Source organism: Onychomys torridus, chromosome 6 (genome assembly GCF_903995425.1).
Source record: "Onychomys torridus chromosome 6, mOncTor1.1, whole genome shotgun sequence".
NCBI classification, from domain to species: domain Eukaryota; kingdom Metazoa; phylum Chordata; class Mammalia; order Rodentia; family Cricetidae; genus Onychomys; species Onychomys torridus.
The window spans coordinates 117,592,217-117,619,076 of record NC_050448.1 but is presented as its reverse complement, the minus strand read 5'-3'; the positions used below and the strand labels follow the sequence as shown (position 1 = coordinate 117,619,076).

The following is a 26,860-nucleotide window of genomic DNA, read 5'->3' as shown; positions in this document are numbered from 1 at the left end:
AAAAATGACGGTGTAAAAAGGCAAAATTTAAAGTTGAGAAGTTTTGGGAAAAGTTGGTCGTTCTCTTCTGGGGAAAAAAATCTCTCAAACTAAAAAGCTTTTTCTTGAAAATTTTAGGGGAAAAAAAATCTCTCTAAAAAGCCTTAATCTTTCCCTCTTAAACTTTAAAACTAAATCTTTAACTTCTCAAAAGGACAAAAATTAAAATCACCTGAAGATATTGGTATGGGGACCACCTGTGATTAGCTCTAACGGAAAACAACAAACCTCTTAAGACAGCAAAACCTCTCTAAGTTCTCTTTCAAGCTTTAAAAATCCTCCCTGTAATGCAGGAGGCAGGGATGGAGTTCCAAAAACCTCTTCTAAGCTCTGTCTCTTCAAGCTACTAAAAGACAGTGGGTCAAAGTCCCCTGAGGGGAAATGCTTGGGAGAGTGTGGGTGAAAAGCTACGGAGCCCAAAGGGCAGAAAACCTAACCAGAAAAAAGCAAAAAAAGGCAAGCTTTTCAGTTACAGCAGAGCTGAGGCATCAAGGGTTTTGTTTCTGAGTGAGCATTTCAGAATGAAAAGGTGCTCCTAATTGCCCTAACGCAAAGATCCCCTGAAGTGACACAAACTCTGTTAGCGTTGTATCCTCACTTCTGAGCAAAAACCCAGAGGCGACTGGCCAGTGTCTGAGTTGGAGTGCATTTCGGGGATACTAGGGTTCCAGTAGTTGCAAACTTCCTGGAGTGCACAGCTGAGGTAGGAAGGTGCAGGACCCAGGGGAAGATTGCTAATGAACAAACACAGCTAAAGCCAGTGGGAACGGCACAGTTGTCCACTCTCCTACAAGTCCCCGGTTGATAGGTCCACAGCTGCAAAAAGAAATCTGAGAAAAGCTTTCCTACCAGAGAAAGGACCTTTCTGGGAAAGCAGTGAAGCTGAACGATGTCTGAAGCAGTTGTGCTGCTGAGTCAGAAAGCTGTCTAGGGAAAGAGCCCAGCCAGGGCAAAACGGAACTATCCAGAAGTAAAAAAAGCTTTGAGAAAAGCTTTGTTTCCACTGACTCCTGGTGAGGTGAGGAAGTGTAGCCCTATGGGGTGACTGCCTCTGGCATAAGCTCTGTCCTTGAGCACCCAGACAAGCAAATGCAACCCACTGGGGGACTGGGCCAGATGAAGGCCTGAGGGAAAAACACCTGTCCTAATGTGAGCTTAGATATGGGGGGGGGGGGGGGGGGGGACTCCCTTGCTAAGCTTTATTTATGAACACAAACCTCAGACCCGGAAAACAGAAATGGACTAAAGCCCCTACCTTCAGAAGCAAAAAGCGGTCACTGTGGCGTTGGGAAATGTTTCTGGGGTAGAAGGGATAAATTGAGACCAAAAAACTGGGAACTGTCTGGGAGAAAGAGTCTGAAGAAACAGAGAAGGGACATCATCCTCCCCAGAAAATGCATGACCAGAAAAAGCTGCTAGAATTTGAGGTAGATTCGGGGGAGAAAAAAAAAAAGCCCCTACCTCCAAAGGCAGCTAGCAGAGGTACAGAGCCGCAGACAGATACCTGAAGTTCTGCATCTGGAAGGGGGGGAAGGAACAAACAAAATGAGAATACAATCAGTGGGAGAAAATCTCTCCGAAGGAGCTATGGAAAAGCTCTGTTGTAAACGTTTGCTTTAGTCAGTCAGTGAAAAACAAACACAAGCCTGGAGGAAATGCTATCAGGAATGCCAGCCTCAATGCGCACTAACGAGGCAGGTGCAGTTCTAATTCGGGGGGCCAGTGTCAAATGAAGGAGAGACACCTGCTAAAGTCAGCTGAGGAAGAGAATAGAAGTCTCCCAATGTGCCATGGCTGAAAATGTAAAATGCTTGTTCAAATCTCCCATTGCAAAAGCAAAAAACTTGCTTACAAAATCTTGCCCGGGAGGTTTGAACCAGTCTGGTAAAAGAGAACTAGCTGACTCAGACCTGAAAAGACCTATGGGAAATGAAGTCCAAAAGCTAGCTTGCAATAAGGGACTGATATAAGGGAAATGCATTCTGGGAAATGTATTTCAGCTAAAGATGATGCTACTGTCCAAACACTTTTTCAGCTCAGAATGAAGTTTCTTCTCAAAGCAATGCTAGAAAGCTTAATCTTGCCTCTTGAGAACTCAGATCAGAACTAAACTAAAAGAGCAAACAAGCCACTTTAAAATCTTTAAAAACAAAGGAAAGCAGTTTATACACTGAACGTTGTCTTAGATATGGTGAAACTGAAAATTCTTTACCTCTTGAACAAGCTGCCTGCAGTGAGTAATTCCTTTGCAAATCTAATAAGGAGACAAGGAAACAGGCATTCAAAAAGAAATGACTGCTTTATAGATGGAAAACAAACTTCAGAAAATCTAGCTGTCTTACAAAAGTTGCTTCACCTGAAAGTTCCTTATAAGAAATCAATGCTATATATCACAGCTGCTAATATCAGGAGTTAAAGCTAATGAAGTGAAAATACTAAATCCTGAAAATGCTTTTTCTCAAATTAAGCTAATGAAGGATATGTTTCATGAAAGAACATCTATGTTCTTGACTCCTTTGAATAGTAACAATTTTGGTGAAAATACTGGAACTAACAACAATCAAGTCAAAATGTTTCAACAAATTCAAGACACTATTCCACAATAGTGTCTTGTGGGTAATGCAATGGCTGATAAGTTAACAAAGAGAGTAGCATTATCCCAAGTGGAAATGGCTCAACAGTCACATGCTTTTCATCGTCAAAATAGCAAAAGCTTAAGAAAGCAATTCAATTTTACCAAAGAAAGCAGCTTGTCAAATAGTTAAGTGATGTGGCATATGTCCAAAATATTTTCCTGTCTCTCACTTAGGGGTAAACCTTTGAGGTCTTCTTCCTAATTATCTATGGCAGATGGATGTTACTCATATTGCAGAATTTGACAAATTAAAAATATGTACATGTGACCATTGACACTTATTCAGGATTTTTAATGGCTAGTGCACAACCTGGGGAAGCTACAAAACATGTAATTGTGCACTGCTTGAAGTGTTTTTCATATATGGGTATACCAAAAATAATTAAAACTGATAATGGTTCTTAATATAGTAGTAAGGCATTTCAACAATTTTGTACCCAATGGGAAAACCTCATACATAAACAGGTATTCCTTATAATCCTCAGGGACAAGGTATTGTAGAAAGGGCTCATAGCAGTCTTAAAATACAACTTCAAAATTTGTTCTGAATTTGTTTTTAAATATGGATGTCCGTGAGCAGTCTGCCGCAGACAGATTTTGGCACAGTGGCATCCAAGCGACTTTCGCTCAAGTGAAATGGAAAAATCCCTGCTCGGGATTGTGGAAGGGTCCTGATCCTGTTTCAATATGGGGTCAAGGACATGTTAGTGTTTTTTCACAAGAGGAGAATGAATTTCGGTGGTTACCAGAGCATTTGGTAAGGAGCATGGAACTAAGAAAAGTCAGCTCCAATGACTTTACTATAAAGGAACCAGAATGAAAGTGTTTCTGAGGTTTTGTCACTGGAAATAGAGTTTGGAGCTGTGCCGCTTTGGGCTTTACTAGCTCCTTTAGAAAAATATTTTATATCACCTAAGAGCTGTGCAATATTTTGCAAAGAGCTTTACAGCAGCTAAATACGGTAATTTCACCCTCAGGGTATAGTGAAGTTTTTCGGTAGAACAAACCAAAAGTACTGCTGCAGTAGAAACGTTTGTCTGAATTGAAGCGCTTAGGGGAGCTATTACGAATTTGGGTGAAGGGACAGGCTCTAGTTAAAAAAATGTTTACCGCTGACTGTGCATCTCTGCCAGTTCCAGACAGGCTGAGAGAACTCACAACTTTGGGGTGTGGCTTGTCCTGAGAATGTTACAGCTCCCTAGCAACTAGTATCACAATTCTATAACGACAACACTCACTAAATCCCAGTATTGTAAAGCAAAGCTGACTGTAAACTCTAAACTTTAGAAATGATGTATGTACTTCCTGTCTAGTTAAGAGAATCTAATAGAGATTGTGATAATAATTAAGTAGAAAAAGATAAACAAGATATGTGAGTTTGTAGAAATTATTCTGTCTTGTTAGATCTGTGTTAAGAAATCTTTAGGTGTTTGCTAAGTTAAATATATGCTAATGGTAGCGCTATATAAGTTTGTAAAATAGATCCATAGTTCCTTTAAGAATATAAGCTTGCAAGAAGTATCTAAGGTAGTCTTAAAACATGTAGTAATAAGCTTGTAAAAAAATAAAGATGCTAGTTGTAAATGTAAGTTTAAATAAGAATAAGATGGGATGAATATAAGAAGTATATAAGTAATAAGAAATATATTTGCTAAAGTAGTTCTATAGTTTCATGTTAATATGTTATATGTGAGTTTGTAAAGTGTAAATGGTGAATGTGAGTCTAAATGCTTTGCAAGGCAAAATGTTAGATGTGAGTTTGTAAAAAAGTGTAAATGTTAAGTATGAGTCTATTCCAAATGTATACAGTGAAAGAACCTGAGACACAGAAGGTAGTGTCCTAGTAGACTGCAAAGCAGGCAGTCTGAATGGTTTCAAAAGCTCCAGAAGCAGCTAAGAAGCTAAGAATAGTGGACACCAGAACCAGCACAACAAGGCATCCACAGCTGAGATCCGCAGAAAATCAATGCAACACAGAAAAACCTGAGCTAACATCAAAAACAGTGCGGTTTAGAATACTATAAGTAAAAAGATCTCTGTGAGAACACAAGTTGCAGAGATGCTTGTTTGAACTAAAATTGTTAACTGCAAAGTTTTGGTTGTAAAACATCTCTTTGTATTTGGAAGTGAAAGCCTGATACCAGAATTTTATGAACTTTCTGAACTTAAAAGAGATAAAACTACAAATTTTTTGTTATGGATTTCTTTATATTTGGAAGGCTAGTACCAGAATTTATCATTTGAATTTTGGGACTTAAGAAATGAAATGAACAATAGTGATTTCATCGCAATGGGATAATTTTAAATTTACTTATAGTAATAACCTGGGAACTGTTTTCTGGAATTTGGGTTAAAAATGGAACTGTTTAAATGAAGAAATTTATTGTTTCTATCTAGAGTCAAGATGCAATTTTGTGTATGCATATATGCTTTTTAAGTAGTGATTCATGAATTGTTTTATGGAACTGTTTATATAAAATTGAATTACTTTATGGAACTGGTTTTGTGTTACAAATGGAACTGTTTAACTGGGAAAGTCTAGGTTTTCTAACTAGGCTTGAGACTTTTGCTTAAAAAGTTATAAAGAAAAGGAAGAATTAATATTCCTTAGTCTATTTAATTTAAAAAATATTTTCTTGTTGTTTGAGTGGATTAATGTTATGTTTTGTTAGTAAGAAATGCAAATGGGGTATATTAAGAGACTACTTTTAAAGTGTAAAGTTTTGGTTTTTTTGGTTGTGAGCCTAGCCTTTAACGGCTGAGCCATCTCTCCAGCCCTGTGTAAAGTTTTATTAAACTGTTTTTGGATGTTTTGCTAAAAGTTTTCAAAGTTAATGGTTAGATTGAGAATATTGCTTTTCAATATGGGTTTGTAGGAATTGTATAAGTTTGGGTTTTTTCTAACCAGGTTTGAGATTTTGTTTAAAAAATTATGAAGAAAAGGAGGAGTTAGAGTGAATTAGGTTGAATTACATTTGTAGAAATTGTTTAACCTATTGGTATTAATGCACCCTGGTTTTGTGGAGTTAAGGAAATATTTAAGTTTGTGAATACATCAGAAGTTTTTCCTATGTTCTGTTAGTGAAAATCAAATGATTCTATTAACAGTTAAAGTTGTAAGACTGAGAATTGTTAACTATATATAGCACCATTTATGTTAATTTAAATGGTTCTGTAAAGAGTTTGCTTTGGGTTCTAAGACTGGGAGAATTGTGACTATGTATAGCAATATTTATGTTAACCTGTTAATGGTAATGATGAAGTTAAGGGATTAAGTTTGCGATTGCAAATTAAGTTTTTGGTTAAGAAAGGGCTTGATGCAGCTAGAGACTGCTGTAGTCACCTTGGACCTAATTCAAAAAAGAAACGCCACCTATACTATCCTCTACTCCTATACTGGGAGGTGTAACAGCTATGGAGATTGCTGTGAGCTATTAATGAGTTATTTTTTATATATTAAGAAAGGGGGACCTGTGGGAGCCCGTTTTCGGGTTCCTTGTAGCTTTACCCAGCAGGTCCACATAGAGGATGATTAGGTTCACGGGCCTGAGTGCAGGTGTCTGAAATGGTCTGCACTTGGTTGTGCTGGGGGAGGAGGTCTTTTGCTCCACCCCCTTGGCATCTCTATAAAAACGCTGGGACAGACAGTCAGGGCCCATTGGAAAAGGTTCCAGGCCCTCTTGAGGCTATCCTGTATTTTCTATCTGTTTATCTTTGCACTATAAATCCTTCTATCTAATATTTCCTGCTGCTCACACTCAAGAAAACTCTGGGGAGCTGTGGGGTTGGTGGGTAAATGCCCCAAATTTAACTAGAATGAGATTAGTTCTAGTATATTATGTTGATGTATGCATGAGTCATACATTTTTTAAAAAGTACAAGATAAAGAAATAAAAACAAACCTGATAGTTATTTTTCACAGATACTTAATCCAAAGGAATTGGAATATTCCACATCATTGTGGAATCTATGGACTATTAAGTATGGCTATATTTAAAAAAACATACAAAGTACAAATTCTGGCAGACAAGCCATCTGTAAGATGAGCATCTTTTTTATCTTTGCAAAGCCTGACAGAAAATGTCAAGAAGCATCTGAGATTGAAGGTAGCAGCTAGGAAAAAAACCACTGCACAGCACTATCTCTACAGCCTAGGGCTTCGTCTTTCATTCTGTAAGCCCACTTTAGGCAGATGATGATGGGTTGCACACTTATGCTCTTTGCTGCAGCCCCTGGTGAATGCCCAAAGAGGAGCAATGTGTCCTAAGATTCGGGGTATGCAGGAATCAAATGGAGAGGCTGAATCATGAGCATGACCTGCAACATCTGACCACATGCCATCTTTTGGCCACCTAAGCTGGTTCCTCATGTTTCTACCCAACAGCCAGTGTGGACTCCATAATTTATGTTCATCTCTCCTCTTTTCACCCTCACCATTTCTTAGAGTACTGGTGTTATTAACATAATTTAGTCCTTTTATCAAAACAGGATAGGTAGATAGACAATAGATAGGTGACAGATAGATAAATAGATAAATTCATACATACATACAAAATTTGTGGGTTTTTATATTAAAATTCCTAATGCTGTCATCCAGAAGTAATAACTTATTTTGTTGAATGTTCTTACAGATTGTTTTCTCTGCTTATTCTGAACTGTCTATCTGGACTATAATGTCACTGAGCTAATTTGAGTTCCTACTCTAAACGAGTTAGTAACTATTCAAGCTCAAGGGCAAACATTTTTTACATGTGAACTTCAGTATGAGCAAGAATTATAGTATATAAAGTTGAGGCATACAGAAGAGTCAACTTAGTGCATTTTACGTTTACATTCCATTTTATTGAGCAATAGAATGAGACTTAAGCAAATAATTCTCTCTCTCTCTCTCTCTCTCTCTCTCTCTCTCTCTCTCTCTCTCTCTCTCGTCTTCTTGACGGATACAAGCAAGAGCTATTCCACCAAAACAAACTACAGCTGTTTCCATCTGAAAAATTACACTGAGCCAGTGCTTACCAGAAACATCTTAATACAAAAGGAGAATGCACATTCCAAGCATAAATCTATGTCTTAACTATGTTACCAATAATGCACAGCATTTAATTAAAAGAATTTTGAGACATGCAGTAAAACCAAGTACAGTCATTTATTTTTAAAGAGATAAAGCAAAGAAATCCATGAATAGAGACAGACTTAGAATGATTAGAAACCATTTAAAATACTGTTTAAAAATCTGGTAGAAGCTGGGTGGTGTGCACCTTTAATCCCAGCACTCAGGAGGCAGAGCCAGTTGGATCTCTGAGTTTGAGGCCAGCCTGGTCTACAAAGCGAGATCCAGGACAGGATCCAAAGCTACACAGAGAAACCCTGTCTCAAAAAACTAAAATTAAAAAAAAGTGAGCAATATGTATGGGCAGGTGTAGACTTTAAGGAAGACAAATAGAAATAGAGCCAAATGGCAAATCTATATATCAAAAACACTGTTTTAGTGAAGAAGAATTTCTTTAATGAACATAATAAAAGATAGAATGTAAACCTGACAGAAAAGACAATAAGTAGAAACAAATCTACCTCTAAGTGAGTGGCATCTGGGCATGTGACAAGGTTGACTATAGTGTGATTGGGCTCCCAAAGGAAAAAGAGGAAAGAGAACATGCAAATGGCCAGCTAACAGTACTGAGGAGCCACACTGCCCTCAGACTAGGGGCTTCGATCCATTTGAGAAGTATACATTGTTTCTGATTCCTCATTGGTATTTTCTACCTATGTCTACCAAAAGGAAGGATACACATGTGAGTCCAAGATGTTGGTCAAGTCAACACCCCCTAGGTAACTTAAAATACCTTGAGACAAATATGGCAGTTAGACAGGGGGCATTGGGATTTTATAACCAGGGTTGTCTCAGATCCTTTGGTCTCTTGCTCCTTTGAGTCTTCAATAAGAAGCAGTAAGAAAGCGGAGTCCTGGCTTTGGTGTTTTAAATTAAGATACACTCATTCGATGAGTGATGGCTCGTTACTCTTGCGTTTTGAAGCTGTTGATTGAGTTGTCTGAGTTGAGCTTCTTGTTCTGCCTTGATCCTTGCAGCCTGTTCCTAAGAAACAAACAGAAATGACAAAGCTTAGCAAAATAATAATAATAATAATAATAATAATAATAATAATAATAATATCAAACTCTCTTCTCATTCCAAAACCATTGACTTGTCCATACTCATGTTACTCAATGGTAGCAATAGACAATCCCTGAACAACTCCTCATCCATATACCACTTCTATCAATTTTCACCCTTTTCTCTCATTCAGACACAGCATGTTTCAATCTCTGAAATGTTACTGTATTTAGAATTTCACCCCAACATGCCCTTCTTCCTTAGGCCGAAAATTTTCCTTGGCAATCTCAGCCACATATCTACTTCAATTCTCATTCACACATGGAATATCGTCAGATATTTTTCTACAAAAAGAGGCTGTACACAAAGTGACAAGGTGCCTGCCATCCAGAGAGTCAAATGCAGCCATCTGAGTTCTAGCTAAAGAGTAGGGTCCAGAGCGACACACTTTGACTGGCAGAAGTGATTGTCCACTCTGCCTTTCAAGAAAGCATTTTGGATATCAAGAATGTTGGAGTAGCTCCTGCTAAAGTGACTACCTGTAGATATACTGGCAAATTTATGAGTGGTGGCTAGGAATGTCACACAATCTCTGCAGAAGCAGCCATGTTTGAGATACCATTTGCAAGCCTGTGTGATGCCAGTATTTAGGTTATTTTTACGGAAATTTATTTAATTCACTGGGGACACAACAGCTCTCCTTCATGGTGGTCAGATCAGAGAATGCATACAAAGATGCTTCTTGATTGCTGATAAAACCAAAGAAACAAATCGGAAACAAACTGCAAATTAAAGAACAACAGAACCAGAAATGATCAAGGCAAGACAGGAATGAAGACACATATGAGCAGTCACATAAAACAAACGAACAGGAAACCATGATCAAGACACATGATTGTCCAGAGCAAGTAACAAACAGAAGTAGTTAGTCAAATGCCTTCATTGTTTAATAATTGATGTATGCTCTGTGCCAAACATCATTCTAAACGTAAATGTTAAAGCATTTATTATAACCTTGTGAAAGACGTGCTGTTCCAGCCTCTAGCTGCACTAAAGTAGAGAGAAGAGACAATTTACATAGACACACATTGGAAAAGTGGTTCTTAGGGCTGACATCCAGCAGTCTGGCTTCAGGGTCTCTGCCCTGGGCTACCTGCCTTTCCCTAAGGGCTATCATACTGTTACCTTGACAGATGGGAGTAGCTGAGTAACATTCCAGAGCAAACAGTTCGCAAGTACCTGGAGCCTCTGTTCCCTGATCCTCCGTTGCTGTGCCTGGAATTGTGCTCTGTCAATCTCTATTTGCCTCAGTTTCTCTTGGTGTAGTCTCTCTTGCTCTGCCCTCCTTTGCTCCTCCTGGATTCGAAGCTCCTCCAACCTCCGTGCTTCAGCCTTTGCAGCCTCTGCTCTCGCTTGTTCCGCTGAGGAGAAAGGAAAGTCTCAAGTCTCTGGGATGAGCACAGTGCCCTCCTGGCAAATTCAGGCCGTGTTAATTTTGAATTTCTTGAACATCATGCATTGCTTCCATTTTCCTGCTCACCTTTCCTCTGATTCTCCTTGGCTGTGAGAGCCTGGTCTGTTTGTAGAATTGTATTGCTCAGTGGTTCTTTGGCCTTCAAATATTCCTGCAGGACTTCCTCAGCCTGGAAACCCCAAACCATGCTGTTAGAATTAGAAAATGCTAATTTGCAACCTGGAAAATGTCTTTATTTCTTCTCCCACTACCTTTCCCTCCTAAGGGATACTCAGCCTGTACATGATGGGTCTTTCCATCAATCTACACCCATGGGAATGATGCTGGCCTGGCCAGTCAGAGCACCCAGGGATGCTATACCCAACAGTCCAATTTACAGGTGGATAAATATGAAACTTGGGTGTCTTAAAAACTAATATGGGTGCTGGATCAGACATGCTTGCCCTCCTCTGAGATGTAAGTCTCTAAAGGCAAATTTGGGCCATGTCATAGGCTTCTGGATTTTGTGGGAGGAGGGTGGCACTGCTTGGAAATGAAGCCAACAGTCAGGAAAACAAAATAGAAAAATTAAGTAGGGGTTGGAAAGAAATAAAAAGAAGGAAAATGGATGACATCATTTGAACTCTGGCATGTATCTATACTTGAAATAAAAACCTTTTAAACCAGTCAGTTATTGGCCTTCCCTAAATTGGCCTCACTTATTGAGATTCTGTCTTGTGTGATCCTAATCAGCCCCTTTGATGTTCATAAACATGCATGGCGACAATCAAAGTCTAGTGATGACAGTGATGGTTTGTTTTCACCTACAGCTGTTGCTAAAGTAGTTCTCTGCTATAATATCAATGTCAAGTGCATCTCAGCAAAAGGGTAACTTACAGAGACATAATGCACATCCTGCACTTGTACTGGGAATGAAGGATACCTGTGTCCCCTTTCCTGGCTGCTGACGATACTGGGCCTTCAGCTGTTCCATCTTCTGAAGGAAGAGGTTGTGGCCTCCTGGTTTAGCATAGATGCCCTCTGCCACTTCTTGTTCCAGAGGCTTAAAAATACTCTCAAGTAGGGTTGAGCAACGGTCTGCAGAGGTTTCTACATTCTTCTTATAAATCTCATCCTGCTTTGCACTCAGTAAGGTCTTTAAAGGAAAAAAAAATGGAGATGTTAGGTCTACTTTAGCATTTCTGGGAATTGTTTCTCAAAAGGATCTGCATTTTAATTTTTTAGAAACTTAGAAACATATGTAAGATTATATCCTTATCAAAGCTGGAAACATAGCAAGAATAATACTCAATGAAAAGTTACATTTATGTGGCAGTTAGAAATGTCTTCCTTTTTAACAGCAGATTTATTAAGGTGTTTAAGGAACAGTGAGAAAAAACTGAATAGAAATACCCTCTCGTTATTTTTTTTTTAAGATTTATTTATTTATTATGTATACAGAAGAAGGCATCAGATCTCATTACAGATGGTTGTGAGCCACCATGTGGTTGCTGGGAATTGAACTCAGGACCTCTGGAAGAGCAGTCAGTGCTCTTAACCTCTGAGCCATCTCTCCAGCCCCTTGTTTTGTTTTTTTGAGACAGGGTTTCTGTGTGTAGCCCCAGCTGTCCTGGAATTAGTTCTATAAAGCAGGCTGGCCTCAAACTCACAGAGATCTGTGTGCCTCTGCTTCCTGAGTGCTGGGATTAAAGGCTTGCGCCACCACCCACCCAACATGTTTGTATTTTTAATCTACTCATCATTTCTTGATATTCTCCTACATCTATGCAATGAAGTTTACCCCTGTTTGCCACGCCCCCCCATTTTCTCTCATCTTTTCCCCTCCATCTACCAAAACCCTCCTTAGTCCGAAGAAGTCACTCTCATATGTGTGTGTGTTTATGTGTCCCACTGAATTGAGATTACTTGAAACTCTTTTCTTAATATGCTATTTCCACCTTAGATGTGATTTTTATGGTTGCAAGCTCTCGCTTGCACCATAATTTTAAATGCATCCAACTGTTTAACAACATTTTTTTCAGAGTTTTTCTGCTTCTAGGTAAGTGTGAAATTGAATCATTGGTTGTGCTGTCTGCTTATTCTATTAATCCAACATTCGTTATATCTTAATGGATGTGAAGGCAATTTTATCTACTTGACCAATAAAAAGTAAATGCTCGGTTAATGATGATCGTGAATGAAGTAATAGAAATTTAAGTTTTTTCATGAGTATGACATAGTACACATAAGGTGAAGTGTGTGTGTGTGTGTGTGTGTGTGTGTGTTCGCGGGTGTGTGTGTGTGTGTGTGTGTTCACGGGTGTGTGTGTGTGTGTTCGCGGGTGTGTGTGGGTGTGTTCGCGGGTGTGTGTGGGTGTGTTCGCGGGTGTGTGTGGGGGTGTTCGCGGGTGTGTGTGGGGGTGTTCGCGGGTGTGTGTGGGTGTGTGGGTGTTCGCGGGTGTGTGTGGGTGTGTGGGTGTTCGCGGGTGTGTGTGGGTGTGGGTGTGTTCGCGGGTGTGTGTGGGTGTGGGTGTGTTCGCGGGTGTGTGTGGGTGTGGGTGTGTTCGCGGGTGTGTGTGGGTGTGGGTGTGTTTGTGGGTGTGTGTGGGTGTGTTTGTGGGTGTGTTCGCGGGTGTGTGTGGGTGTGTTCGCGGGTGTGTTCGCGGGTGTGTTCGCGGGTGTGTTCGCGGGTGTGTTCGCGGGTGTGTTCGCGGGTGTGTTCGCGGGTGTGTTCGCGGGTGTGTTCGCGGGTGTGTTTGCGGGTGTGTTCGCGGGTGTGTTTGCGGGTGTGTTCGTGGGTGTGTTCGCGTGTCTGTGTGTGTCTGTGTGTTCGTGTTCGTGTGTGTGAAGATGTCAAGATCCTTGGGGCCAGATTCTTTTCAGGTTTTCCTGTTTTCCAAATTAACTCACATCAAGGCCACATAAGTAACTGTCTCACCTTCCAATCTGGTGGGAACTGATTTTTAAATTAGCCTATTTAAACAGTTGTAGAAGTATTCTTTCTTTCTGTTGAACCTGATGTCTACAAACAAATATAGAAAATAACGACCTCCAATTCCTTCTGGAAGCATTGGCTGTCATCCTTGAAAGAATGCTTCCTGAAGACGTCCATGGCCTCTCTCTCACAGGTCCTGTGCAGGTCCAGCAGCTCCTGGAGGGTCTCTGTGGGCAGCTGCACCCTCTGGCTCATCTGCTGCTCATAGTGGGCAGTGGCCTTTTGCACTGCAGCCGAGTTCTCTCTCCGAGCCAAGGTTATCACTGTATTCTCTATGCAGGGCAGAGCCCCACTATTAATGGCATCAACGTAGGTCAGCACCAGGCTTTCTAGACCTTCAGAGAAGGAAGAGATGTTTGTATCATATGCAGAAAAGGCTCTCTTGGAATCATTCTGAGAATGCTAGGTATTGCTTGCAGCTTTCAGCATCCTACCTAGTATTCAAGTGGCCTGGAGAAGTTCTTTTAAAGAACTCTCAGATTAAGAGGACAAGTAGTTTTCTTTGAGGAAAAACTTTTAAACAAACAAACCCTAAAGTCCTTGTTGAAAGAAGAAAATAGAGGAGTTCTCAAGATACATGTGATGACCTGTATTTTATCATTCTTTATGGAGAAATAAGATGATCATATAAAAGTTATGGATATCCATCTGATTAAAATGCTTTAGGTCTTTGCTTCTTTAAGCTTCCTATACCTTTTCTTCTGTTTTCTATTTCATTCAATTTTTTTTCCTTTCTGTTTTATTTTTTCATGGCTAAGGTGGTATGAGTTACTTTCCTCTATAAACAGGATTCAGCAATCTAGACCTTATTCTTCATCAAAACTCCTGTGTTTTTCTTCCTTGCCAGCTTCTGTATGGAGGTCATACAAATTCCTTTCACAATATTTGACGGATTTGCCAAGTTCTAAAACATGGGGTTCTCAAGATAAACTGCACTAAGGAGTTTGTATAGACATCTTTCAGGATCCTAAAAACAATATAGAATTATATTCAACATCTGTAGTTTTTTTTTCACCAGAAAAATTGTTACTACAGGGAACATGTATGTATTTTTATCTTACTTTATTTTATCTTATCTTGTATATATCAAATACTGTGTGACATAATAAAAATCTAATTAATATATGTTATGGAAATATTGTCAACCCACATGAGTTAATGTTTCAAGAGTAAATGGGTAAAACTTCTCTAACTTGATGTCTTCATTCTTAGGATTTTATTTGATATAACTTTGAGGTTTTACTAAAACAACACTAGAGGTGTGCTTGGTATAAGCTCTAATTTTGTCACCATGGTACATTGGATTTCCATTCACCAACAAAGAATTTCTATGTGTCTTTGACTCTTTATGATGAGTTGAAATACAATCCTTTAAAAAGTACTCACGAGGTCCGTTGACCTGGATGCCACCTGGGAGAGTCTTGGTCTTCGAATGGCTGAAGATATGAGAACAGAACTGTGACAGCTCCTGCACAAAGTCCAGACTCAGCTCCTCACTCCTGAGTGTTTGAAGCTGGGAAAGCTTATTTCTGTGAGTGGGGGAGTCAAAAACAAAGCATTTCTTCACTGGAAAGAACTTCTGGATGCACAGTCTGGGCAGATTGAATGTTTGGGTTCTTTCAACACTACCTGGAGAAGGAAATACAGGATTTATGTAGAATATAATTTATATGCACTTTAATCTATTTAATTTAAATAAATGACCTTTTCCCTGATGTTGCATTAAGCATAAAGATTAAAAACTAAGAAGGAAACCATAAAAAAGAGAAATTTGTTTTGTTTAGTAACTGAAGGCAAATAGAATTTAATATTGAATCTATTAGTTCAATCTAAATTAAATATTCATTGTTATTTTGTAGAAATGATGGGTGGGTAAATGTGGAAAATTATATATATACTTAGCTATTTATAAAATAAGTTTCTGGGTATTTTTTTTCTTTTTCCCAAACTGAAGCTCTGTTACCTTGTTTCAGCTTCAATGAATTCTCCAGATATTCATCTGATGTGATGGCATGCCCGTTTGTTTCCAAGCCCAGGTAGAAATCTCTCAGTGTCCATACCAAGTCTGGAAAGAAGCTCATGTCAGCAGGTTCTTCAGTTTCACTAAGGTCAGAGGAGTTTCTTTTCCGGAGCAGATCTGTCAATTCTGTCACATTGCTGAGACACAGTTGAGGGACATTGGCAGAAGTGTGGCTGTACCTAATGCTCCTTAAACCTCTTCTGTTCCCTCTACACTGAACTAAATGAACACTGCACTGGTGACATCCATGAGGGCTCGTTTTCTTGTGTTTCTACTCTGTATCATGTTTTACTTGTGTGTGTGTGTGTGTGTGTGTGTGTGTGTGTGTGTATGTGTGTGTGTGTGTGTTGTAAACTTTAACTATGTAAAGATATGTTACATTTGTTTATGCTGTGGAATATTTAACTTGTAAAGGTGTGTTACTTTTGTTTATGCCTCATTTGTTTAATTATGTAAAGATGTGTTGCATCTGTTTCACCTTGCTGTCTAAGGATCCTGATTGGTCCAATAAAAAGCTGAATGACCAATAGCTAGGCAGGAGAGGGACAGGTGGGCATTTGAGGCAGAGAGAATAAATGGGAGGAGAAATTTAGAAAGAAGAAAGAAAGAATGAGAGAGGAGGAGAGAGTGAGGGACATGCCCGGGACAAGAAGCCAAGCAGCTGCCAGCCAGCAGACATGAGAAGCAGTGAAAATAAGATCTACAGAAGGAAGAAAGGTAAAAAGCCCTGCGGCAAATGGTAGACAAAGAAAAACAGGTTAATATAAATTAAAAGAGCCAGCCAGAAATGAGCCTAAGCTAGGCCAAGCATTCAAAACTAGTAAGTCTCTGTGTCATGATTTGGGAACTGGTTGGTGGCCTACAAGAAAAAGGTTGGGGTGTGTGTGTGTGTGTGTGTGTGTGTGTGTGTGTGTGTGTGTATGCACAGATGTATATATCTGTTGAAATCAGATGTTGGTATTGGGTATCTTCCTCTAGTTCTCTCCATCTTGTGTTTTGGAAAGAGTCTCTTACTGAATCTGGAGCTATCTGATTGGCTATATAAGCTGGCTAGCAAGCCCCAGAAATCTTCCTGTGTTGGACTTCCCACACCCACACCCAGCCTTGGAGTTACAGGTACAGACTGCTATGCCTGGCTTTTTATGTGGATGCTGTGGATCCACACTCAGGTCTTTATTCTTGTGTGACAAACATTTCATTGACTGAGCCGTCTCCTCAGCCTCTATATTGTAATTGTTAAGAGTCCAAAAGGTCTCATAGGTGCACAGGTGGTGTGTTTTCTCCAGTGTAGCGCTGTCCTAGACCACAAAAGGATACTACAGTAGGTCGATAGCCCCCTGGTCAATTTTGTTCATGGTGTTGTATACAAAGGTGCTACTGAGAAGGATTGCCAGTGCAAAGATCTGAGTATCACTCTTTTCATCAATCTAGAAATAAGAACAAATTTGTAAAAAATCTGAGTATCATTCTTTTCATCAATCTGGAACAAATGTGAGTCATGTCTCAGGGCATTCTTGGATGAGTTTCACCAAAAATAAAATGTGATATACAGATATTAAACAAAATAAACAAAAATAATTTGTAGGCATGCATTTTGCATGCTTTTCTCATTGGGAATCTTATGCTGACTCATCCATTGCTAACTCTCTAGTCTTTCTTCTAATGACTCTTAGGTAGTTGTTAAATGAATAAAGTTAGTAAGGCAACCAGAATACCTAAAATTAAAGTTTTACAGGGGCAAAATGAAACTGCCTTATATGCATGGTACATATATCTGTATTACTTATTACTATCCATAAGCTGGTCTCATCCACAATCTTTTTCACTCAAGACAATGCTGAAGAAGGAGTTCATAACTACTTTTCCCATGCTGCAAATTGAGTAAATTTAGTTCAAATTATGGCTTGTTATCTGTGAATCTTGACAAATCAAAATTTTTTAAACAAAGATAACACAAACAAAGGCTTTTTCACAATGGACATTCAAGAGAAAGGTCTAGCTATGTCTGAGAACCAGCTTATGCTGATTCATAAAAGACACATCTTCCAAACTGGACTCTACATTGGAAGCTTGGAGTCAATGATGATGGAAACATTTAGGAAAAAGTGAAGTGGGGCAGACTGAAGTGTTTTATTTGTGGTGAGTGGTGTGTTAAATGCTTACCAGGGTGCAACTAGAGAATGCTGCTGGTGTGCCTACTGTTCACATAATGAGTTGGAAAAGACAAACAGAAAAACATTTGGAGAGACTTCCTTTTTTTGGTCAAAACCATGGAGCTATAGGCACTTCCAACATAACTTAGGCAACTTGATCTAACCAGTAGCCTACCATTAGCCCATATTCTCTGCAGGACTGGGCTTGTAACAGTATTTTAATTCCACTATGTTTCAATACTTAGGAAGTAGTTAATTTTCACTGTAGTACTCAGTGCTCATTCTGCCTTATGAAGATATTTTCTCACTCCATGCATCCACATTCTGATTATTAAAAATGAAGGGGAGAAAAGTCCACTTAGGTCAAATGAAAATACCAATTTTATGGGTGGTGAGATGGGAACTTCCCATACTATTTAAAGACACAGGAAGATAGATAACTTTGATAAATCCAATCTAAACAGAATCCTCTCTCCTTACCTTCTCCACATCTCCCAGGCCCTCTGTGTCAAGCAGAACTAGGGTGTGGTCTGGCTTCAGGGGATGAGGGACACACCACATCCAGATCCCCTTGGTGTGAGACTGCACAGTGGATCCAACAGAAAATCCTGAAAAGCAAAGTGAGTGGTATTGATGGATGAGGGGATCAAGAGTCAGGAATTCCCTTGAGAATTTAAGCTAGGATGTAAGGGAAACAAGATGACGAGACAGTAGAAAGGACAAGTGATGGTCTTAATGGCAGCAGAGAAATAGGCAAATAGTACTAATGACTTAAAGTTGGGATCTGATGCTCTTTTTTAAAAACATGATTTAATGCTTCAAAAAACTTAACAGTTTGAATTTATTTTGTTGAATTTATTTCATTTATATTTTACTTCTTATAAGGGAAATACATTTTGCTTTTTCTGGGACAGTGTTGGGGAATAAACACGTGCTAAATCACAGATCGAGAGCTTCCCTTTATCTCCCAGAGGATGCAAACAGTGGCTGTGGCCTAAACATTAGCTTTCAGTATCCAAACAGGTCCTCAACTTTCTCTCCTCACACTCTGAGCTGGATGCTCACAATGTGGGTAGAGAGAGAAGACTCAGCAAGTATTTTTGGTGTTTCTCACCTTTCTCCTTCCCAGCCAGCTTGTTCATCAGGTAGGATTTGCCTGTGCGGTAGAGGCCCACGATGGCCACCACCACCACTGGCTGTGTGATGGCCGACAGGATCTCCAGGGCTTCCTGGTTGGCCACTAGCTGTTCCTCATTATTCCCAATGAGGCACATGGGTTCTGGCATGTGGATCTCTACAGCCATGTTTAAAATGGTACTTTGTCTGCAGGGGAAGAATGGGATGACCTGAAATTTGTAGTATTTAAAGAAAGACATTTTACCCACTGAGTCCTGGAACAAATGACCTGTCAGCATGTCCCGAGTTTCTGAGAAATTGAAAACTAGAGATGAAAACTAAATAGTACAATAGTTCCTGCCTTTTCACAGACCTCTCATAGCATACTGTACAGCCTTTTAAGTACTTGATAGACACAGGAAACCTATATCTTTAGCCTACCTACTGACAATTTGGGTCTAGCTCATTCCATTGGCTTCTGGCTTGCTAAAGTTTCTTGGTTTATACCTACTGGACTCCTTGGATTGACTGTTATTTGTCAATATATTTGCTGCTTTTCTCTTATTCAGCTGTATGACCAAACTGTACTATTTTATTGCCAAGCCATAATTCTAACATATATCATTTTCAAAGAAATTACACTTGTATACTTCTTGAAGCTGTACTTAAAAAAAAAAGCACTCCATATTTTTACATAGTTGTGAATGTCCTTTATTAGTCCCAAACTTCAAAGCATGACCATTTTGTAATTGGCAAAATGATTGAAAAGACATCATTACTGGTACCTTAACAATTGTCTAATTAAATAGTTTAAGCTGAAAAAAGCAACACATGCTTTTTGGCTTCACTTATCAGGGAGACAGCTATCTTCCATTTTAGTACTGACTATCTAATGGAGAAGCTAAAAAGCCATGATCATCATTGAGTTTATTTATTTTTCATTACAAAATATTAACAAGAAAAGAGCTAAATCAATTGCACCAGCAGACAATTAAAAGCATGGATTCTTTGTTGTTGTGTCTTCATGATCATTAAATACATTTCCCCCTCATGCTCAGAGCTAGGACAGGGCAAATCATGCCTGTGAACAAGAAATTGAAACAGAAACTGCTTTTATGGGAGCAGGTAGTGCAAGACTCATCATAGATGGCACCACATCAAGGCTTGTACATTAGGAATGGACTAGAACAAGCCTGTGCCGGAGAGTGAACTGAGGAATATGAAGCCAAGTGCTTATCGCTTCTCACCATTTATGGTGTGATATGGCTACCCTGTATCAGTAGAATTCTGGTTGCTTATTTATACACAGCAGAGATTAAAATGGTTTTTTGCAGATTATATCAATGTAGGAAGCTTTCAGTGATGATCTACAATTAGCTAGGATAAGAAAGGTCACATTTACAAGTAATATGGAGGCTTAGAGGCACTTGTGTTTTTGAATGATGTCAGTAGTAGAGAAAGAAACTAATGTAAGTGAATTTTCAGCCTTTATAAAGAACATTTGTACTGTGTATCTCTAATAATCTTAATATTTTACATGTTGGCACCAAATGGCATCTGGATAGAATCCTAAATGCTTTTACTGGAGCCAAATCTCTGTTATTGCATTTTTAATGTTCTCTAGCAACATTCCTAAATTAATTACTCTGCCTTGCATAGCTCAGCCTATGACTCAGGAATACATTCTCTGTAACAGTTAGAGTCCCACAACATTTAGGGGACTGGAGATGGTGTAGTGGTTAAGAGCACTGACTGTTCTAGAGGACTCAGGTTTGATTTCAAGAACCTACATACTGGCTCACAGCTGTCTGTAACTCCAGTTCCAAGAGATCTGATGCCTTCTTCTGGCTTCCATGGGCACTAGGCACACATATGTTGCACAGACATACATGTAGCAAAACACTCATACACATAAAATAATTTTTAAAATATTTTTTAAATCACAATTTGGCTTTGTTGTAACTTAGACTTGATTTCAGGTCTCAGCCTTGCAACTGATTAGCATTATGATGTCACTCAACTCGATCAGCCTGCTTCCTACAAGCCAGAAGTAAATAAATCAATATGATTTATATCAGCAGAGGATTAGGTTGGAGAGATAGCTCAGTGGTTAAGAGGCTTGAGGCTCTTGTAGAAGACCTGGGTTTGGTTGAACCTACATCAGATGACTCACAACTACCTCTAACCTCAGTCACCTTATGCCCTTCTTACCTCTGTGGACAACTGAAACCATTTGATGTAGATAAATACACTCAGGCAGAGACACATAAAAGTAATTAAAAAAAAAAAAAAAGACAGAAAACTTCACAGCTGTGTGTGTGTGTGTGTGTGTGTGCCTGTCTGTGTGTGTGTGTGTGTGTGTGTGTCTGTGTGTGTGTGTCTCTCTGTGTGTGTGTGTGTGTGTGTGTGTGTGTAGGGGGACTACAAAGAAGAAAAGTACCAAGAAATCAGAGAAAATGCAAATGCTGAGGAGTGCAGGGACAAACTTCTGGGAGAAAACAGATCTTTGTCGCTTGGGTTTTTGCTCAGGTTTTAAATTTTTATTTATTTTGGTTTTTCGAGACAGGGTTTCTCTGTGTAGCTTTGCGCTTTTCCTGGATCTTCACTTGGTAGACCAGGCTGGCCTCGAACTCTCAGAGCTCCACCTGCCTCTGCCTCCTGAGTGCTGGGATTAAAGGTGTGTGCCACCACCGGCCAGCTCAAATTTTTATTTTTATTGGCTTTTTTCTTATTTTGTGTTGCTTCTACTCTGAATTTGAAGAAAGAGGGAAAGGACTCATTTGGCAGCCAATGGAAATGTTTATATATGACATGCATGAGGCATGTGACATGGCAAGAAACCCCCAGGCCACAGGTTGAAAGGGCTGCATCAGATTTTAACAAAGGCAGAGGAAAGTTAAGCATTGATAAGGAGCACCAAGAAGTTACAACAAACAGCTGGAAGGCATTTCTAGCTTTCAGTTTAGTCCCTACTCATGATGCCCTCTCATTGTCAGGAAGCAAAAGTGACCCTGAACAAACCCTCTGCCTGTCGGATGAGCACTTCTGTTTGTCTGATAACCCTGTGATTCAGTGTTTAGTAGGGGCTGATCCAGCATCCCAGGCTGGATATAATATTTTCAAAACGAAACCATAACAGTCTCTTCGACCCATGCCCAGGTCCTACCTTAACAAAAACTGAGGAGCCAAGCCGGAGCAAAAGCTGGTAAGAAAGCTGCTTCAAAGAGAACTTCGCAGGAGTGCAAAGCTGCTGTGCTCTCATGCAGCTGTGATTGTTTCTGATAAATACTGACCAGCTCTGGGAAACGCCTTTCTCTTCTCAGCTCTCTGGCAGGGAACTTGCTTGTGAAATGCAAAGCATAGGAAAAGCTAACAGGACTCTCTAAACTGAAACTGGAAACTGAAACTACACAAGTTCTGACTGTTCAGTTAAAGGGGATTTCCCACAGTGTTGCCTGACCAAAGGCTTGGATGCCATGGACTGATAGAATTTTAACATCCTTTTGTAATTATTGCAAGCAAGGTTTATTTTATTCCTTTTGAACTAGGGTGATATTTTACCTGGTTTTGAGGGTAAACCTCACATACGATTCGAGGACAAATTTCTTGCAATCGTATCTGCATACACTTAGGATAAAACTTACTTCATTGGTAGTGGGTTGACCAAGAAGCACAGGGTCTCTTTTGTGAGTTTTTAAATCCCATATATAAAAAGAGTAAAAACAGGCTTAAAAGAAAACTTGAGGGCAATTGCAGTTCAAAAGAAAAAAAGCAACAGGGGACAGAGCACAGATTTCAGCAGGTAACCAGGAGGGAGGGATGGTAAAGAAAAAGAGCAGAAGTCATGTTTTCCGTGTTAGATGTCAGGCAGGCTCAGCACTGAAAGACTGTCAGCATCTGCATGGGGTGGGGATGTTTGTTCAGACAGAAAGAGAATGCCTAGAGCTGCAGGGCAACAGGGTGAGAACTTTGGTATCCAAAAACTCACCCAGAATGAGATCCAGTCACAGGCGCTAAACAACAGAACAAACTAACCCGTTCTTGCTGCCCTTTCTTCAGCTGCCTCTTTGAATCAGAAATCAAGTGAAGATCAAGACGAAAGTGCTTGAGAAAAACAAACAAAAATCAGAAAAAGAAAGTGAATTTACCTGCACCAGCTCCCTGTAGCATGGGTCCAAGTACAGTCCCAGCTGCCTCCCACACGGGGTGCACTTCCTTCTGTGTGTCTGGTATCCCTTTATATAAGCTCAGAACAATACCATTCTTCTCTAAAATTGGAATCGAAAGTAAAGTAATTCAAGACTATGTTTTATCAGAGGCTATTCTAAGTCGATGTGGAAATGAGAAGAAGTCAGTTAACACAGCCATGTATGATGAGAACAGCAGAAGTCATAAGGTCAGCAGAGCTGCTTGACAAAGATCCAGCAAAACTGAGCCACATAATGGCCACCAAACTTCCAGGCCAAGGCTGGAATGGCTACCCATTGCACACCATGCCATTTCTGGTTTTCATCTCCACCTGTTGCATAATTGGGGAACTTTTAATATTTGTACAATTTGGGGATTTGGGCTTGATGGAAATTTTCTTATGAATCATGTATATCTTCTCCAAGGAGTATTGCCTCTAAGTATTTCCCCAAGAAAGTCCTGAAATACTAACCCTCCCACTTTTAGGGAGATATCCTTATCTACTTGAAGGTCTTCCTTAGGCCTTGGAGGTTGTGACACACATAAAGAAGCTAGAGGTCTCCTTACGAGGCTATGAGATATTCTTGAAACATCTGTCGCTGTACTTACTTGGTAGCAAGATAATCAAAACAAAGTAAACTTAAAAAGGTCAACTAAATTTAGTGGCCTAGTGGTCAAAGATCAGATTGCAAGCCTCTTCCTGCTACACACTCAGGCAATTATGTGGCATATACAGCAACAAAGTTAGACTAGCTGAAGTTATCTCTGCCATAACAGAGACTTATATTGATAAGCAAAGTATGGAGTGGAAAAATTATTTAAAAAATAAATGAGATGTCAGGACCTCCCTTTCTTAGAAAAGTTAGCACATGCAGAGTCACTATGATGTCATATGACCAAAGAATAACAGAATGCCAGGATTAAACATGTAAACAAATTCCATAAGATATAAAATATAAATATTGTATTATGCCAGAATTAAAATAATAACTATAGCAGCTTTGGCCTGAGTATTTATCTTAGGCACTCTGACCATTACCAGTTAATAATACACTCTTTAGGACATGGCAATATGCCTGGGCAGGCTTTGAGATTTTGGCTTGGCCTAGCATCCTTGAAGCCACAAAAGATTCTAACCTGAGAACAGGTTATCAAATGCCTCTAGATTCTCAAAAATGGATTATAGGTCAATGAAGAAAATGATAACTCTGTTTATTAATGAAGTTAAATCTTGAGGGAAAATGATTGAAAATGATGGCTCTGTTCTGTCATAGTTTATTAATGATGATTAAAAGATGAGCAAGATTTTTGGAGCCCATTACCTATAGTGGGACACCTTACATAGCCTTGAGTTAGGGAATGGGGCCTGGACCTGCCTCAGCTGAATGTACCAGGCTCTACTGACTCCCCATGGGAGGCCTTACTTTTTCAGAGGAGGGAATAGAGAATGGGTTGGGAGGGAAGGCTGGGGGAATGGGAGGAAAGAAGAGAAGGAGATCTGTCATTGGTATATAAAATGAATAAAAAAAAATTCTTAGTAAAAATTACCAAAAAAAACAAAAACAAAAAGATGAGCAAGAGATACCCCAACCCATTGTAGCCCCAGTTGCAGGCCAGTAGGCAAGATTCTTGCAGGCAGGCCTGACCACCACAATCTCCCACTGGACCCTGTAATCTACAAGCCCCACTCTATCCCCCAAATCCGAGATGGCTCAGAGGTTAAGAGCACTGGCTGCTCTTCCAGAGGTCCTGAGTTCAATTCCCAGCAACCACATGGTGGCTCACAACCATCTGTAATGAGATCTGGCACCCTCTTCTGTATACATAATAAATAAATCTTTAAAAAAAAAAAGACACAAACCAAGAGAAAGCTGGAAATGGAAAATCTAAGTATATGAACAGGAGTTTAGATGCAAGCATAACCAACAGAATGTAAGAGATAAAGAGAGAGGACATGGATTTGTCAGTCAAAGAAAACATTAAAGCCAACAAAGTCATAACACAAAATATCCAGCAAATGTGAGACACCATGAAAAGGCCAGACCTAAGAATAATAGGGATAGAAGAAAGAAAGGAATACAAACTCAAAGGCACGAAAATATATTCAACAAAATCATAGAAGAATGTTCCCAACCTAAAGAAGGAAAGGCCTACAAAGATACAAGAAGCTTACAGAACACCAAATAGACTAGATCCCCGCCCCCCAAAAAAGTGTACTTGCCACATAAAAGTCAAACCACTAAACATACAGAATAAAGAAAGAATGTTAAGAGCTACAAAGGAAAAAGGCAGACCCATCAGAAGAACAGACTTCTCAATGGAGATCCTGAAAACCAGAAGGTCCTGGACATTATGCAAATACTAAGAGACCATGAATGCCAGCCCAGACTATTATACCCAGCAAAACTCTGAAGCACCACAGATGGAGTAAACAAGCTATTCCATGACAATATCAGATTTAAACAATACCTAGCCACAAATCCAGCCCTACAGAAAACACTAGAAGGAGAAATCCAACCTAAGGAAGTTAGATGCACCCAAGAAAACTCAGGCAATAGATAACCCCACACCAACAAATCCCAAAGAAGGGAAACACACACACATTACCACCAAAAAATAACAGGAATTAGCCATTACTGGTCATTAATACCCCTTAATATCAATAGATTCAATTTGCCTATGAAAAGACACAGGCTAACAGAATGGATACAAAAATAGGATCCACCCTTCTGCTGCATGTAAGAAACACACCTCAACTTCAAAGACAGACACTACCTCAGAGTAAAGGATGGAAAAAGACTTTCAACCAAATGGACTTAAGAAGCAAGCTGGTGTAGCTATCCTAATATCTAACAAAATAAACTCCAAACAAAAACTAATCAAAAGAGATTTAGAAGGACATTACATATTCATCACAGGGAAAAATCCATCAAGATGAAGTCTCAGTTCTAAACATTTATGCCCCAAATACAAGGGCACCCATATATGTAAAAGAAACACTAAGCTTAAATCACACATCAAACCCCACACACTAATAATGAGAGACTTTAACACCCTACTCTCATAAATGAACAGGTCTGCAAGACAGAAACTTAACAGAGAAAAAAAGAATCTAACAGATGTTATGACTCAAATGGACTTAATAGACATCTATAGAACATTACACCTAAACAAAAAAGAATACACCCTCTTTTCAGCACCCCATGGAACCTTCTCTAAAATTGACCATATACTTGGTCACAAAGTAAATCTCAACAGATAAAAAAAAAAATGGAATAATCTCCTGTATTTTATTGGACCACTGGGTCTTAAAGTTAGAATTCAACAACACAAATTACAGAAAACCTGCAACTCATGAAAACTGAATAATGCTCAACTGAATCACCACTGAGTCAAGGAAAAAATAAAGAAAGAAATGAAAGACTTCCTAGAATTCAATGAAAATGAATGTACAACATACTCAAATTATGGAATGCTATGAAAGCAGTACTAAGAGCAAAGTTCATAGCTCTAAATGCCTACATAAAGAAGTTGGAGGGCTGGGAGGATGGTTCAGAGGTTAAGAGCACTGGCTGCTCTTCCAGGGGTTCTGAGTTCAATTCCCAGCAACCACATGATTGATGGCTCCCAACCATCTATAATGAGATCTGGTGCCCTCTTCTGAACTGTAGACATACATACAGGCAGAATATTGTATACATAATAAATAAATAAACCTTTTTAAAAAAATCTCACACTAGTGACTTAACAGCACATCTGAAAGCTCTAGAACAAAAAGAAGCAAGCTCACCAAGGAGAAGTAGATGGCGGAAAATAATCAAACTGAGAGCTGAAATCAATAAAATAGCAACAAAGAGAACAGTACAAAGAATCAAGGAAACAAAGAGTTGGTTCTTTGAAAAAAAATCAACAAAATAGACAAACTCTTATTCAAACTAACCAAAAGACACTGAGAGAATATCCAAATTAACAAAATCAGAAATGAAAAGGGAGACATAACAATAGACAATGAGGAAATCCAGCGAATCATCAGGTCATACTCCAAAAACCTATACTCCACAAAATTGGAAAATCTAAAAGAAATGGACAATTTTCTAGATAGGTACCACATATCAAAATTAAGTCAAAACCAGACAAACAATTTAAATTG

At 39.3% G+C, this 26,860-nt stretch overlaps 1 protein-coding gene across 1 annotated transcript; it reads right to left on the bottom strand.

Annotated features, from left to right (window-relative positions):
• Positions 1-8,030: 8,030 nt before the first annotated feature.
• On the bottom strand, positions 8,031-21,838 carry LOC118585857 (guanylate-binding protein 5-like). The gene is made up of 11 exons (XM_036190827.1): positions 21,689-21,838; positions 18,521-18,729; positions 17,887-18,014; positions 16,571-16,680; positions 15,197-15,390; positions 14,620-14,862; positions 13,288-13,568; positions 11,183-11,395; positions 10,327-10,429; positions 10,026-10,207; positions 8,031-8,768 (listed from the first exon to the last, which is right to left on the bottom strand). Exons 2-11 carry the CDS (start codon positions 18,708-18,710, stop codon positions 8,652-8,654), a joined length of 1,761 nt encoding a protein of 586 aa, XP_036046720.1. The 5' UTR covers positions 18,711-18,729; positions 21,689-21,838; the 3' UTR covers positions 8,031-8,651.
• Positions 21,839-26,860: the final 5,022 nt, after the last annotated feature.